Source organism: Rhinatrema bivittatum, chromosome 1, assembly GCF_901001135.1.
Source record: "Rhinatrema bivittatum chromosome 1, aRhiBiv1.1, whole genome shotgun sequence".
Classification (NCBI taxonomy): Eukaryota; Metazoa; Chordata; class Amphibia; order Gymnophiona; family Rhinatrematidae; genus Rhinatrema; species Rhinatrema bivittatum.
The window spans coordinates 182,790,104-182,806,889 of record NC_042615.1 but is presented as its reverse complement, the minus strand read 5'-3'; the positions used below and the strand labels follow the sequence as shown (position 1 = coordinate 182,806,889).

Genomic DNA, 16,786 nt, shown 5'->3' with positions numbered 1-16,786 from the left:
AGTTCACTTAGAGAATAGCCACTGCCATTAGCAATGGTAACATGGAATAGACTTAGTTTTTGGGTACTTGCCAGGTTCTTATGGCCTGGATTGGCCACTGTTGAAAACAGGATGCTGGGCTTGATGGACCCTTAGTCTGACCTAGTATGGCATTTTCTTATGTTCTTATGAATACCCAAGTTATTTCATAATGTGATTCTTAAATATTTCCTCTTCTTTTTATGTATCTGCTTGCAATAGTTAGGATAGACTTAATCCTTTTGCAGTATTTATTTTCCAGGTAGTGATACAGGTGAGCCAGTCCTGCTCTAACTCCCTTTTCAAAGATTTTCACATTGAGAGGTGCCCAGAGGTTTTTCAGACAGGAGCTGACAAACCAGACTTGACTCATTTGACTTTTGTGACCCGAAGCAAAAGGATTTGGTTTCTGGAGGAAGGTTTTAGGGCTTTTTGAATGCGCGCCTCGTTCCCCACCCCCTTCTGATGCATTTGGGCATGTGTCTTGCCAAGTTTAAAAGGAAGAAGCAGAACTAGAATTACCACAGTGCATTGCGATATAAGTTCAAAGCCACAGAGTAACAAAAGACTTTCTTCAGAAACCGGATCGTTTGACTGGAATTAATTGCCAGTCTCCATGGATTTTAAGATGTGCCTGTTCACTGGCTTGTGCTTTCATCAACATTTTTTTGAAGAAATGATATGTTTGTAGCTAGAAAATCAGTGGTTTCAACTCGACAGCTTTCCTGACTTCCTCTTCTAGGACTGTAATATTAATCAAGAGGCCTAAGGTGCTTAGACTGCATGTCATGTTAGTTTCTGAGGTATGGGTACTAGTTTCAGTGGAACCTCTGATTTGTAGGACATGTAAACAGAGCAGACAGAATTCTCTGCCTTTGTCACTCAAGGGTTTCTCTTACCTTCTGTTTTTGGTGAGTTATAGCATTAGCCAGGAGCACCGTTACTGCACAGTGCCTTGAAGAAATGGACAAACATTTTTGGTCTCTGTTTCCAAAAGGGAAGGAATACAAACACTAGTGACTCGCTGAGTCGGGTACTTACTCGGTACCTTTGCATATTTGTCTTTTGCTAAGTGTGCAATTCTATTAAAGTATGTGCTAGGCTGAATTTTGAAATTGTGCACTTAGCGCAAAATAAGTTCGCAAATGACTAAGATACTTGTACGTCAATCAGTTGCTTAAGTGTTTCTTTTGCATCTTTTTGGCAAACAACCTGCTGAATTTACCACTTGTTGAATATTTTATCTTTTCACTTCAGACCCTACAGTTTCCCCTTTTAGAAAAGTCTAATGTGCCTGTGTTCATTGCAGGTCCTACTCTTCTCTTCGTGAAGGTCAGCCAAGGACAAGAGCAAGGTAGAAGATTTTATGCTTGCTCTGCTTGTAGAGATAGGAAGGACTGTAACTTTTTTCAGTGGGAAAATGAAAAGGTAAGAAAAAGGTCTTCCGTAAGATCTAATGCATACTTGTTTTCTATTTGAAATTCTTTGGGTGGCTCAGTATTCTTTTGCACAGAAGACAAATGGTACTGTCATGTAATTCATTTATGGACTGCAACAACAGGGAGTTCTGCACAGATTCTCACTGTTTTAGTTCCATTTCCATATTCATTTTTATTTGGTGCCAAGGAGCAATACTTTAGATCAGTGACAGTGAATCTGCTTGACGTCAGGTGTGATACCAAGAGTTAGCAGGTCGATGGATGCCAAAATCCGTGGGATTTCATTTGCATTGAGATATTGAGTTGCTGTAGTGCTGATAAAGTGGTATGGTTGCTGTATTAGTCAACTTAAATATCTGCAAATTAAAGTAGAAATGACTAGGGCCCCCGGTCTCCTGCGATGCTGCAAAATTTGGCCCTTGCTGCGGAATTGGCCATTTTGGAAGAAAGCTGGCATTGGCGGCAGTGGGACATGGCACATTCCTCTGTCCCCACACCCCAGAAAAGCGGCATCATTGCTGGCAGTGGAATAGTACACTGATCTCCTTCCGGTACCTGTGGCTACCACTGCCCTGATCCTTTCACTCACCCTCCTGTTGGGAAAGAGGATGAGGAGGGTGGCTACCTCCGCTGCTGAGGCCTGAGTAGGATTAAATGGACAATTTTCTCAGTGGAAGGGAGTGGGCAGTGGAGTGCCTAGGGATCTGTATTGGGACCCTTACTTTTCAATATATTTATAAATGATCTAGAAAGAAATACGACGAGTGAGGTAATCAGATTTGCAGATGATACAAAATTGTTCAGAGTAGTTAAATCACAAGCAGATTGTGATAAATTCCAGGAAGACCTTGTGAGACTGTAAAATTGGGCATCGAAATGGCAGATGAAATTTAATGTGGATAAGTGCAAGGTGATGCGTATAGGGAAAAATAACCCATGCTATAATTACGCAATGTTAGGTTCCATATTAAGTGCTACCACCCAAGAGATCTAGGCGTCATAGTGGATAACACATTGAAATCATTGGTTCAGTGTGCTGCGGCAGTCAAAAAAGCAAACAGAAAGTTGGGAATTATTAGGAAGGGAATGGTGAATTAAATGGAAAATGTCATAATGCCTCTGTATCGCTCCATGGTGAAACCCCACCTTGAATACTGTGTATAATTCTGGTCGCCGCATCTCAAAAAAGATATAATTGCGATGGAGAAGGTACAGAGAAGGGCAACCAAAATGATAAGGGGAATGGAACAGCTCCCCTATGAGGAAAGACTAAAGAGGTTAAGACTTTTCAGCTTGGAGAAGAGACGGCTGAGGGTGTTTAAAATCATGAGAGGTCTAGAACGGATAGATGTGAATTGGTTATTTACTCTTTCGGATAATAGACTAGGGGGCACTCCATGAAGTTGCATGTGGCACATTTAAAACTAATCAGAGAAAGTTCTTTTTCACTCAATGCACAATTAAACTCTGGAATTTGTTGCCAGAGAATGTGGTTAGTGCAGTTAGTAAAGCTGTGTTTAAAAAAGGATTGGATAAGTTCTTGGAGGAGAAGTCCATTACCTGCTATTTAGTTCACTTAGAGAATAGCCATTGCCATTAGCAATGGTAACATGGAATAGACTTAGTTTTTGGGTACTTTCCAGGTTCTTATGGTCTGGATTGGCCACTGTTGGAAACAGGATGCTGGGCTTGATGGACCCTTGGTCTGACCCAGTATGGCATGTTCTTATGTGATTCAAAGTGCAGCTCAGGCCCCGGAAGCGGAGTAGGAGGATGCGGCCTGAGACGCTGCAAGGCTGCAGGTCCTCTTTGTCCTACTTGAAGGGGATGCATGAGAGGATCATGGAGTAAGGGGCATGGATTGTGGGTGGGGGAGGGAGTGAAAGAGGATGAGTGAAGGGATTGGTGGGGGATGGAAGGAGTGAATGAGAGTGAGTGGCAGGGTTGGTGTGAAGGAGGGTGAATTGTGAGAATTGGAGGGAGAGGGTGTTAAGGAGGGGGGAGTGAGAGGATCATGGTGGGGGTGTGAATGAATGAGAGTGAGCAAGAGGATCATGGGGAGGGAAAGAAGGTGAGTGAGGGGATTGTGGAGGAGGAGGAGGAGTGAACATGGAAAAGTTAAGGGATTAGGGTAACAGAAGTTAATCAGGGAAGGTACGGGGATCAGGTGGGGGGAAGCGAATGACGGCGAGAGAAAGGAAGTAAACAATGGAGGGTGAGTCCCTAGCGCCTCCTTATTAGCGGAAGCGGTGGCTGTCGGCGGTCTGACAACCGACGCTTAATTCTACCAGCGTCGGTTGTCAAACCCGCTGACAGCCATGGGTTCGGAAAACGAACGCCGACAAAATTGAGCGTCTGTTTTCCAATCCGCGGGCCAGTGGACAGCTTTCAAACTTTTTTTTTTAATTTTTGGGGCCTCCGACTTAATATCGCTATGATATTAAGTTGGAGGGTGTACAGAAAAGCAGTTTTTTCTGCTTTTCTGTACACTTTCCTGGTGTTGTCCATGATTAACACCTGCCTTTGGGCAGGCGTTAATTTCTGAGAGTAAAATGTGCGGCTTATTTTACTTTGTGGCGCGGGGATAGCTAATAGGCTCATCAGCATGGGTGGGGGGGGGGGGGGTTTTGACTGCGCGTTTTCCATGCGCCATTACCCCTTACTGTATAAGAGGTAATAATAGCGCGTGTAAAACGTGCGGTCAAACGGTGCTAAACAGTGTGCTCGGCTGAGCGCACCGTTCTGTATCGGCCTGTATGACAGTAGCTTGCCTCCATTTCTAGCACCTCCTCCTGGGCGCACAGGAGAAGTGGCTGTCAGGTGTGGCATACCAGGGCTGGCGTAAAATTTGCCGCATTGCAAGGGTGCGTTGGCTGTGGGGAAAATGTATTGGATTGTGGCGATTAGCTAATAGCCTCAATAGCATATTCTCACTGTGTAACACATAGTCTGCTGCTTTTATGACTCCATAGGCTCTGCCCTGTCTGCGGGAGGGGAGGGGGGGGGGGGGGGAGAAGTGATTACACTGCCTGCTTCATCCAGGGCTTAAGAGAAAAAAAAATAAGCCCTGGCCAATACTATAAGCATCACTGCTGTAGCAGAGACTGGGGAGAGCCTGGCTCACAACAGCACAGCTCCAGATGGAGTTCTGCTTTCCCATGTGGATCCATTGCAGCCAGGGCTGGTGCAAGGGTATTGGGTACCCTAGGCAAACCATACAGCCTTGCATCCCCAGCCCTACCCTCCACACACACAATTAAAAATGATGCATTTGTAATAAGATTTTACATGAAAAAGAACATTCAAAGTACAGTCTTCTGAAATAAAAATATAACACGCACACTATATTTATGTGCACTGCTGTACTGCCATTCAAAAAATCCTGCAAAAAGTTAGACACTTGGAACTCGTATGGTATTAGGCCTATTGTGAATATCTATGTCCCAATATGTTTACTTATGACCCACCTAGAAAAATATTTTTTTAGAAAAATGTTTGTAGAAGAGATTGATGGTTTCATATAAAGTGAAGGTTGTTACCATCCCAGTACTCAAAGCCCCACAGTTAAATATAATCATCAATCATCAACCACCTTCCTCCCTATAATCATTTTTTATATAAGCAATTTTTTTAAAAGGCATTCAAAAAATAGTGTTAATGATTTCTTTAAAAACTGCAAAAATAGCAATTCTGCATTAAACTGGTGCCTGTGTCAATTACTTAAGATGGCAATCTTCTAACATCAAGCTGGCAAAGGTTAAAGAACGGCATCAAATGATGATATCTTACTGCTTTCCCAACGAGGCCACGTTTCAGATTAAATTGTTTGTCAGGGCTTACACACACACACACACACACAAAATCTCTCTCTGACACAAGTACACACACACAGTCTCGCTCTCTCTCTGACACACACACACACACACAATCTCTCTCTGACACAGGCACACACACACATACACACACACAATCTCTGTCTGACATGGGCACACACACACACAATCTCTTTCTCTCTGATGCAGGCACACACAATCTCTGGCACAGGCACACACACACACAATCCCTCTCTCTCTTTCTGACATAGGCACACACACAATCTCTCTCTGACACAGGCATGCTCACACACATAAAATCTCTCTGTCTCTGACAGAGGCACACACACACTCACACATACAATCTCTCTCTGACACAGGCACACAGACATGCAAACACACAATCTCTCTGACACAGGCACACACACACACAGTCTTTCTCTCTCTGACATAGGCGCGCGCACACACAAAATCTCTCTCTCTGAACACAGACGCACACTCGCACACATACAAGCAGGCTCTCAGTCTCTCTCACAGGCATGCGTACAAGCCGGCTTTTGATCTCTCTCTCAACATTGTACCTCTGCTCATTCTTCGGCCTCACTGGCCTGGACTCTAGCGGTGGCTGACAAGAAGTCTCTTATTTTGGCCCTGCTGGCCTGGGATCCAGCAGCGACCTGCAGCGAGTCTGTCTTTCTATTTCAGCCCCGTCCAGCCCACAGCATGTCTCACTCTTTCTCTTTTGGCCCCTCTGGCCTGGGATCTGGCAGCGGCTGCAGCCGGGTCTCCCTTTTTTTAACTTCAGCTTGCAGTCAGGGCTCTCTTCTTTTGCTCCAGCAGCAGCCTAGATCTCTCCTCCTCCTTTGGTTGCGAGCAGGGTGGCTCTGCCGGCAGCTTCTTTAGGCCCAGAGCACAGGGACACCGCACAGCAACCAACCAATGCAGAAGTCATTCTGTCGTCTTTCATCACGTGACCAATGTGACAGGCCCACTGGGCCATGCCCGAAACCCCAGTAGGCCAATCTGCCCCTGCTGTTACCACAGAATCTTGAAAAATTCCACAGGAAATAGGGGGCTCAGGAAATAACCACAGGGGCCTATGTTATGCATGCAGTAACTCATAGGTCCACATGATGGTGCATAACATGAAGATCCATGGCAGATGACATTTAATTTGAGATGTATTTTCAGTTAAGTAACTTTTTTTTCTGTTCTTGTATGTTCTGCACGTATACGATTATTTGTATATTTACATGTTTGTCTTTATTGCAGGTGTCAGAAGTTAGACGTTCAGCACGAGAAGAATACAACAGAAGCCATCAACCCTCTTTGTCGCACAAAACGTATATGAAAAGGTGCTTTAAGTTGTATCTTATTTCCATTCTTATTCATAATACATTTTGTGCACATATTAACATTTTTTTTTATGCTGATCCTTAACTGCAGTTTCCATCTTACACCATATTTCCGTTTCTAAATATCACTGCAGCACTTTTGTTTTAGCACTCGCTGTCTTGCTCAGGACTCAGACATTTCTAATCCACCCAGTCCCACGCAAGCCAGCATTGTAGGGTTTTGAGATGATTTATTTATTTATTTATTTTTAACTTTTATATACCGATGTTCCTGTATAGGATACATATCACACCGGTTTACATAATAACTGAACAGTCGCCGTGTGGCGGGTACAATGAACATGAAGAAAACAAGGAACATGTGATACAATAGAAAAATACTGAAATATACTAGTAACATAGGGCTATACATGATGAAACGTCCAACTAATCTTAGGGGAACGCCATAAAAGGGAAATAGGAGTAGATGATCATGTTCTGGAAATACACCATGATACACTGCTGCAGAAACCTTTCTGGTAAACCACGAAAATTGGATTGACTTAGCGCTAATCCTGACACAGACAGTGTATTGGTGCTTTAGCTGGAGCACGTATTTGGGAGCACAGATGTTGGGTAGGGGGATATCTTTTTTTTTTTTTTTAAATTTTATTTTTATTGATTTCAACTCAAATAGGCAAGTCAAAATCTTACATCTGTAAATAGAATGATAATATTGAGAACATCTCAAATAATGTATAATATAAATTACACAAAATTAAATAACAGTAATATCTACTAAATGATACATCATTCTTTGAAAGGAAATAGTATAGTATTTAGGGCAGTAAACCTAGGGAGAATCCAAGGAAATAAAAATATCTAAATTGGCTTAAGAAAAGACGTTAGAAAGTCCTTTACTAGATCATATCAGGGAAGGGTGGGGGATATCTTACATCTCTACCGATACTCCACCCCTGGAATGCTGCTCGGCTGACACCTCGGGCTGGAGATAATCAGATACGATAGTTTCTTCCTGCCTCCCTTTCACCAATATGCTGCTCTTTTCTGGCCATGATTATTAGGAAAGCTTGCATAAGTAAGTATTTACCAAATATCTATTTAATATACTTAAAACGTGTTATACAATTTTTTGTTAAAACTTTGAATTGTTGGCACTTAGCAGCAATGTGGTTTATGCTTTGTAAGTGGGATAGTAGGATTGCTGGAATGATGTCTTATTATTGCTGGTCAGTTTGCTAATTAGTTCTCTCCCGTTTTATTTAAAGATTTCGGGATGTCCTTTTGTTGCCTTTGGCGGCGAGGAAGTTTTGCCAAGACTGTCAGCAGCTTCTGCTGCGGGAGGAGTGGAACGAGCACTTGGGTCACCAGGTGGCAGCTGACGTCTCCGTCACGCAGCTGCAGAGGCCCAGCCAGCTGCTGTATCCTTTGGAGAACAAGAGGGCCAATGCGCAGTATCTGTTTGCCACGCGCAGCTGCCGCTTTCTGCTGGAGCTCATCCTTCTGCTGGGATTCAGAAGAGTGCTCTCGGTGGGCACCCCAAGGTATTGGAACAGCTGGCCAGGCTTTGTGTTGTTGCAAAACAGATTGATCACACACAGTAACAATCGATTCGGCATAAAGGCTGCTTGTCCATGTTTTTTTTTGTCTCTGTGCACATGTGTGTTTTCCCCAAATAAAAATACAAGTTATAACAATGGTTCTTTTTCCCAGTAAAAGTTGTATGTGCTATTTTTTTCCTTCTGTTAGCCACCAGGAGTGTTTGGCTGTAGCTGGATCAGTTAAAGCAGAAGTACCAGCGAAAAAAACATTATAGATAATGCAGTTAAAGCAAAATCATTAAGATTCCCCTTCTTCATTTTGACATGTTTTATTCCTCTGGAGAGATTACAGTGTGTTCTTTTTAAATGTCTTGGCAGCTTTATTCTGCTCCTTTGGGTTTCTAGCTCAATCAGAACCTATCCTAACTGGGCATGAGGTGTCATGAGCCTCCATGTATAGCTATGGGGCATTTCTTTTTCCATTTTATTTTCCCATCCAGCTGAGCCATCACAATAACATTTCTCCAGCTCAGAGGCACAGAGCATAGTTTCCTTCAGAATACATCACAAGTGGGCTTATTGCCAGCTGATAGATATTGCTCTTGTTCAGTGGCTGGGAGTGCCTCCTCCCCAGCACCCATATCTCAGCTTGCCTGAGGAGCCAGGGGCCAGGTCTGGGAATTAAATCCAGGTCTACCGCATGGCAGCACCTGTTGTTGTCACTGAACCCATCTGGCCAGCCCACGATAGCAGAGCTGAAGGTGTCTGAAAGGTCCTCCTACTCAGCTACTGTCACCATTCTCAATGCCATCAGCATCCTATGCACACACCACACTGCAAAACCTGACTGAAGGGAAGATTTGGGGATGGAGATTTACAATAAAACTTGTGGTTTTACTAAAAGCTGTAGATATTTTTTCCCTAAAAAGTGTAAAAGTATTTAACAAAATTAAGACAAAGAAATTAAACCTCAAATTGAGGACTAAAGATGATGTAAGTAATTGGCAAGTTGTTATTTTGAAGGCTGTGACTTGGTGACGCTCCTGCCCAATCAGGAGTTCCCTAGCCGGGCTGGTTTTCAGCGTTTCCCCCCCCCCCCCCCCCATAACAAATAGATAAAGATATATTTGCAAACAGACATGTGCAAATACATCTCATGCATGCTTTTTGGAAATTATCCTAAAAAACCTGACTAGCTTGGTATTCCTAAGGACTTGATTGAGAGCTGCGCTCTGACTAGTGCTGTTTAGTGAGCCTGACGTGCTGCTGTAAAATAGAGACCAGCTGACACAGGAGTGCATGCCCAGCCTGAGAACGAGGCAAATGCAATGAGAAATGAAGCAGACAGAGGGACTCGTGTGGATTGCTATGCCCTGCAGTGGTAAGGAAAGGATATCTTGTAGCTCGTGCTGCGCATTTCGCTTTCTTTCTGGAGATGTGTGATGGTGACGTGGCCATGGCCCCTGGCATCTGCTTTGCATAGCATCAAGGCTGGTAGCACTGTATAATAAAAGCCTTTTTTTTTTTTTTTTCTTGATGCACCCGTCTTGTTTTAGGGTTGCTTTTGTGCTGCATGGTTGGCTCATCATTTCATTTATTTGTACGGTAATTGCTTTGAGGTATTTTGGAAGGTGATAAATAAATGTGGTAATGAAAATAAAGTACCCTTGATGAATTCTCTCTTCTCCAGTGATGCAGATACTTTACTACTTTAATGTGGCATTCTTAAAACTCCTTTTTAACTGTCATGTGGCGTTGGAATCCTTTATACCAGTGTTTCTCATCCTTTTGTATGGCAAGGACAGGCTCGGTACCTTCCTTAAATTATGTGGAACTGGCTTTAGGACTGATAAGTAGGCAAGGGGGTCATTAGTGAGAATAAAGGGGGAGTCTCCCTGAAAACTGAAGAGAGGGGGGAAACTTCCACTCCCTCTCCCCTTTTCAGTCTCATGGGTCGGCTCTGCAGCTGGTCCACATCACTTTAGGAAGGTAGCTAGCCAAATAATAAAATAAAATTGCTTTAAAAAAAAAAAAAACAGTTGCCCTAATTTAAAAAACAAAAAACCCTCCAGTCAGCCATTCATAAAAAAACCTCTCAGCCTGCCACCGATCTCTCCTACTTTTGCCTTGTATCCCTCTCTATGCCTCTCCCGCCCTTCCTCCCCATCCCTACCAGTATCCCTCTCTTTTGAGCTGGGCTGGAGGCACGCAAGTGGAGGCTATAGGCAGCTGTACAGATATGAAGGTGCACAGCACTGGATGTCTAATTTCTCACCGCAGCTCTGAAGACCATTGGAAATGCTGCCATGGGATCAGCATTTGAAAAACAATGTTTTATACAATTCGGCCAGAGCATAAATACATGGACTTTGAATTCTATGAGATAGCCAGGATTGTGCAGGATCTTGGGTCACTTTATAAAGCCTATTTTTTTTTGTGGCAGGCTCCATGAAATGATTAGACTGAAGGCATCAAAAGAACAAGAATTTAATTTGAAAAGTCTTCTTCTAGACATCGATTTCAGGTAATCTTTGTCAGCATTTCGCTTCTGCTGTGGTAAGAACTTCCTTCCTCTGTGAAGGACAGTGTGAGTATGTATTGGATGTGTTGTCAGGAAGGTACTCTAGCACAGTGAGCAACAATTGGAAAACTTCTGACCTCAGCCGGCCAGTTCTACATCGATACTTACCATACAGGGCTTTGTCCTTTTACAAAATTCTTACCAGTTATGTGTTTATCTTCTTCCTCCACCTCCCCTAAAAAAACCCTATAAATGACCAAAAACATTGTAGTACATTTTATCTACAGAATATAGAAGTCAAGGAAAGAGGACATCTAAATATTGGATCACAATAACTTTCCACAGCATTCAGGCAGGCCAATCCCCATACATCTCTACCAGCAGATGGAGATGGAGTAAAAGCTGACATCCCAGATATATAGCCCTACCCCGACATCAGCCTGCCAATACTTTTCCGTCTCCAGCAGATGGTGGACATGCATTTCCCTATCGAGGATTGCTTGTAGTAAAAAAAGAAAAAGAAAAAACGAAGAACAAAGACAATTTCTGGAGAAGACGAGTGACTGGATTGCATTGCTTGCCTCCTGAAGTGATACTATGGTGTCCTTCCCTCAGTTGAGTGCCTGGAGTCCGGTAGCCTTTATTTCAGGCATGGACTTAACAAACAAAAAAAGAACAAAAGAGACAAGTAGTGGTTACAGGCCGAGAGAGGCTCAGTGGCCAGAGATCTGCTCTTGCTTTCAGCCAAGGAAGGCTGACAGGTGAAAAAAGATAAACTGAAGACGATGTGATAGTGAAGCTCGCCTTCCCTTTTTCATCTGGTCTTTCTCTTTGGCGATGGTGTTCAGTGTCTTCCCGCTCTTGTCTTTAGGGAGTTCAGTGAGGTGTGGAAGCAGCAAAGGCTCGGCTGGTTGAGCAGCCTTTTGGCTAGGCCCCACTCTTCAGGCTTAGTGTCTCGACCGCATTGTAGGCTCTGGCAGTTTCTTCGTGCATTTTTTGCGGGTGATGGCACGCTCTTGCATACATACTTGTGCACCTAATTCTGCAACTCCTGTTTCCTGTACGTACCCGGATCAGTCCAGACAGTGGGTTGAGCCTCCTTTCCAGCAGGTGGAGACAGATTAAAACTTGAAGGATGCCCTATATCAGGACAGAGCCTATCCTCTAACCCTTCAGTATTCGTCTGTCTCCAGCAGGTGCAGCATCTCCCCTTCAGTTCTCTGCTGTAGGCTAGTCAGCCTCTTTTCTATCTGTCTTTTGCTAGGCTCAAGCAAGTATTTCTTTTGGTTCTCGCTTGTTTAAAAAAAAAAAAAAAAAAGGAAACAGAAGGGAAGTTGCCGTTTATTTTTAGTGCTTTTCCCTTTCTGTGTGGGAGACTGTTTTGTCTCCCAGCTCTTGCCCGGCTCAGGGGGGCTTTGCTCCTTTTGCAGGAGGGGTATTCCCTGTATAGCCTGAGTCCGTGGACGCTTCCAGGTGTGGGGACCGAGTCTCTCTGGGTCTCGTTCCCCCCTCTGGCTGCCGAGAGGGTTTTTTGAACCCGCTGCTGCGCTCAGTAAAAAAAAAAAAAAAAAAAAAAGTTTTAAACTTTAAATAAGTTGCAGGTACTCGCCTACCTCTAACTTATTTGCAGCAGTTGACCAGCATTTCTTTCTTATTTATTTATTTATTTATTTATAGTTTTTTCTATACTGACGTTCCTGTAAAATATACATATCACATGAGCATTTCTTATTCTGCTTCTCAACCGAATGAAAAAGATCGCCAGAACCAATATATACATGTTGTCCATGTCACTGTCCGGTCCGAAGCTGACTGAACACCACACTAACGCCAGGGTCAGGGTAGGCGGTAAATATAAAGCTTAAAGACGTGATAAATAAGCTGGTTAAAAACGCGATAATTTGGGCTCTCGTTACTGTTTCGGGGGGAATAGCTAATCCGATCATTAACATATATACATGCAGCGGGCAGAAATGGATATGCATGTTTTTCGGCAAGTGCTAAGGACGAGTAAAAGCCGATACTGAATCGCGCGTCTGTCTTACGCGCTCAAAACGTGTCCAAAGCGGGTTAAAAACCGCGCAACCGCGGGCGCACGTTACTGTATCAGCCTGTAGGAGCCTAAATTTGGCTTCCAGAACCTCCCTCCCACATTTTCCTATGTCGTTGGTGCCCACGTGTACCACGACAGCCGGCTCCTCCCCAGCACTGTCTAAAATCCTATCTAGGTGACACGTGAGGTCCGCCACCTTCGCACCAGGTAGGCATGTTACCAGGCGATCCTCACACCCACCAGCCACCCAGCTGTCTACATTCCTAATAATCAAATCAACAACTATGACGGCCGACCTAACCCTTCCCTCCTGGGCAGTAGGCCTTGGAGACACATCCTTGGTGCGAAAGGACAATGCACCACCTGGAGAGCAGGTCCTTGCTATAGGATCCTTTCCTGCTACACCAGGTTGATGCTCTCCGATCATAAGGCCTTCTTCCTTCAAGGCAGCACCAGGTCTGCCAGTATGAAGTTGGGACTTGGCTACTATGTCCCTGAAGGTCTCATCTATATACCTCTCTGTCTGCCTGAGCTCCTCCAGGTCTACCACTCAAGCCTCCAGAGATTCGTTCTCTGAGAAGCAGGAACTCTTTGCATCGCATGCACATGTACAACTTCTCACCAGTGGGTAAAAAATCATACATGTACACTCGATGCAAAAGACTGGGAAGCCCCCCTCTTGCTGCTGGACTGCTGCCTTCATCTCAAATTTGTTCAGTTCCTAGTTAAGTTTTTAGGTTGCTATGGGAATAGGAATTTGTCTAATTAATGTCCTTTAAATGTATTAGTGAATTCACTATATGTCTCGTAGTGGCCTACAGGGGAATGATCAAACTCTCAATAAGGTTTTTTTTTTTTTTGTGAAAGTGGCACCTGCCTATAAATTAAAGGATGAGCTAGGAATGGGTGGGCGAGGGGTGGGAGGGTTGGGAAATACAAACAGTCTAACTTCAGTTAGTCAGCCAGAGTGACTCACTGCTCTCTTGATTAACAAATGTTGGTACCTAATCAAACCAAATCACACTACCTTAACACCTTTCCAAGGTGAGTGTGAACTTTTCAACCTTTTTACTTAGGTATACAATGCTCCTAGCTTATTTCTAGCTTCTGGCTATTAATTATTTATTTATTTATTTATTTATTTATTTATTTATTTATTTATTTATTTATTTATGAATGAACTTTTCTATGCCGTCGTCAAGTTGGCTAACCATCACAACGGTTTACATAAGGGCACAACAATGAACATATGGGTGGTATAGATTACAACTTGGTTAAGTGCCATCATTGTACGGTAACAATTCATAATTATAAACTAAGTGTGTATGTTAAGCTTGATTGTTGGGAACATTTAGGCGGTTTGGTTTTACCATTACAATGCATTGTTAGTTTAAAATAACAGCTTCTGACTTTGGTGTGCCTTATTTATTTTATTTTATGTATTTATTTATTTATTTTAAATATACAAACACTCTAACTTCTGCTTTTTAGTTGCCTTACAGATTATTAAAAATAAACACGCTTACTAGTTGCCTTACTATTTAAAAATACAAACAGTCTAACTTCAGTTTATTCCCTGCCTTACTGACTATTAAAAGCACAAACACACTAAATTATATTCCCAAATAGTTAACTTCGTCCCAATACTTTTGAAAAATAAAATTTCCCAAGCAAAAACTTACTGATTCCTTTCAGCCACCAGCAAGGTGATCCTCTACTCTCAGTACTCCCACATTTACATACATGCTGTCTCTCTCTCACAGACCCACACCCAGGGTCTCAAACACATATGCTTGCTCACTTACTCTTTCCCCCTGCCACCGAAGAACAACTGTGGCAACAGCAGCCTCCTGCTCTTCTAACCCTTGCGGCCTAGAGAAAGGAGTCCCATCGGCCGCGGAGGCTGACATTGCGCCTCTTTTGACTCCGGGCCGATGCTGCATGCACTTGAACTTAGCACAGTCTCTTCTTTCTGTGTGCGTGGCTGCTGCACACCACTTCCTCTTCCAGGCCGTGGGGGTGGGAAGAAGAGACCATGCTGCGAGTGCTGCTGACTGAGTGCTTCTTCCAGCTCTCCTGCCACGTTCTGCCTGGGTGGAGGAAGAGTTCGCATCATGCTAGGGCAGGGGGAGCAGCAGAGCCAATGGAGGACCGGGAAGTGTGGTGACACACCTGCGTGTGCTTGGCGACACCGGTTGAGAACTGCTGCTCTAGGTTATGTTGCAATGCCTGAAAAGTTTTTTATTCTCTGCCTCCATCTGCTGGTAGGGATGCAGACCCCACTTGTCTGGACTGATCTGTGGAATTCCAGGAATGAAAATTAGCAGGTAAGAACCAATTTTCCTATCAACAGTGTTCTACAGCACTGCAAATGAAAGTAAAACGGGCAGACTATATGCACCTTATGCCTCTATCTGCATTTGCCTGCCACAAGAATTTTCTGAACGTGATCCAGGACTCATTATTAGACACCAGCATAACTGCTTAAAATAATTCAGTAATAATAATAATAATAATAAAGCCTTTGCTGTTTAAATAGTCAGATTACAGAGATGTAGTATTTCAGCGGTTCCACCTGGTTTTGGTCGAAACAAGCTGAATGCTGGGAAGATGGGCTCAGTGAACTGCTGCTGCAGCCGGTCAAACAGGGCGGCAGTGGAACTGGAAAACTCCTGCAACACCTTCATAGTTTCTGCATTATAAAACACGATCTTGCGTCTTTCGCAATCCACGAGCACCCCGACTTGCTGCAGTTTGGTGAGCCCTTTGCCACACGTGATGCTTTTGTCGTTGTGCCAGGCCAGCAGCTTGCCTTCCCGCCGTTCAATGCACCAAGAGAGCCTGTTCCTGCCCAGCCTGGCAGATTTCTCTCTCCCTCTGCGCTCGATGCCTCCGCATGCCACTCCGATGCACCATGTTGTGCAGGACCGGACGTCTGCCTCCCAGTAGTGTCTTCCTGTCAGCCAGCCACCCGAGGCCAGGACACTGTATGTGCCATCAAACCTGAGGGGGCTATTGGGAAGGCTCTGGGCCTCGCTCAGGAAGCTGAGGCTGGTGTGGTCTTCAGATACAAAGATGTTTGTGTGCGCTGTCCTCGGGTCAAGAGTGACAAAGGTTTGGTCTGGGAAATAAATTAAAACAGCTTGATGTGTTCTGGTCTTTCTGCCAGTGCATCGACAACTAGCGAGGCGATGGGGAAGACTGTTCTGCTTCCAAATTACGTTTTTATGTTGTTGTTGTTTTACTTAAACATAGCACACATCTCTGATACCCCAGCATATATCTTGTTTCTGTATGAGACTAACCTGTTTACATGATTCTCATGGGTCTGTAATATGCACTTCAGTGGTAATTTTCTAAGAAAAAGACTACCGGATCAGGACCAGCAGTGACCTCCATCTTCTACTTTTTCCAATAGGGAAAAGGAAGCAAGTTCAAAAAAGGCTATAGGTCTGCGACCTGTCAGGAAATCACCACCGATGCACTTTTTTTTATAAAAGGACATTGCCCTAAAGATGAGGTTTTGAAATTAGGATGTCTAAGATTGCTTGTCTTTTATGTTTTTTTCCCCACCCTATGTATTATTTTATTTGCCCGTGATCTCTTGGTTTCTCTCTATGAGGTACATTTTCATAGGGTTTAGGTACTTAACCTCGGGCCCTTTTGAAAATGAACTAGGGCCACGTCCCTGAATTTAGCCTCTTAATTTTACTAGGATTCTTAATTTAGGGCCCTAAAAGTGGGTGGCTATACGGGTGAAGCTAGGGCAGGTTAGCACTCATTTTCAGTACCAGATTTCTGACTTATGGGTCTAAAGCTAGGCAAAAGAATAGCAGATCTAAATTTAGGTGAACTTTCAGCTGAAAACTTAAGCCTCTGTTTGGCTGAAATAAAGCACCTGACATAGGTGTTCCTCTTTTTTTTTTAATGTTGGCCTCTATATTTCTTTGGCATGTTAGTTTTGGTTTTACTTATTCTCTTTGGGGCGGATTTTCAGAGCCCTGCTCGCGTAAATCCGCCCAAAACCGGGCGGATTTACGCGAGCAG

General features: G+C 43.7%; 1 protein-coding gene across 5 annotated transcripts in view; it reads left to right on the top strand.

The window, feature by feature from the left end:
* Positions 1–16,786, top strand: part of ZCCHC4 (zinc finger CCHC-type containing 4) — a 131,358-nt gene that overhangs the window by 13,099 nt on the left and 101,473 nt on the right. For 2 of the 5 annotated variants that reach the window (XM_029589964.1, XM_029589980.1), the window contains exons 2-5: positions 1,328–1,446; positions 6,542–6,624; positions 7,893–8,168; positions 10,609–10,689. In XM_029589964.1, the coding sequence (XP_029445824.1) occupies positions 1,328–1,446; positions 6,542–6,624; positions 7,893–8,168; positions 10,609–10,689 (559 nt within the window). The remainder of the gene's footprint in view (positions 1–1,327; positions 1,447–6,541; positions 6,625–7,892; positions 8,169–10,608; positions 10,690–16,786) is intronic. The other 3 variants (XM_029589997.1, XM_029589988.1, XM_029589973.1) reach the window with 2 other exon arrangements.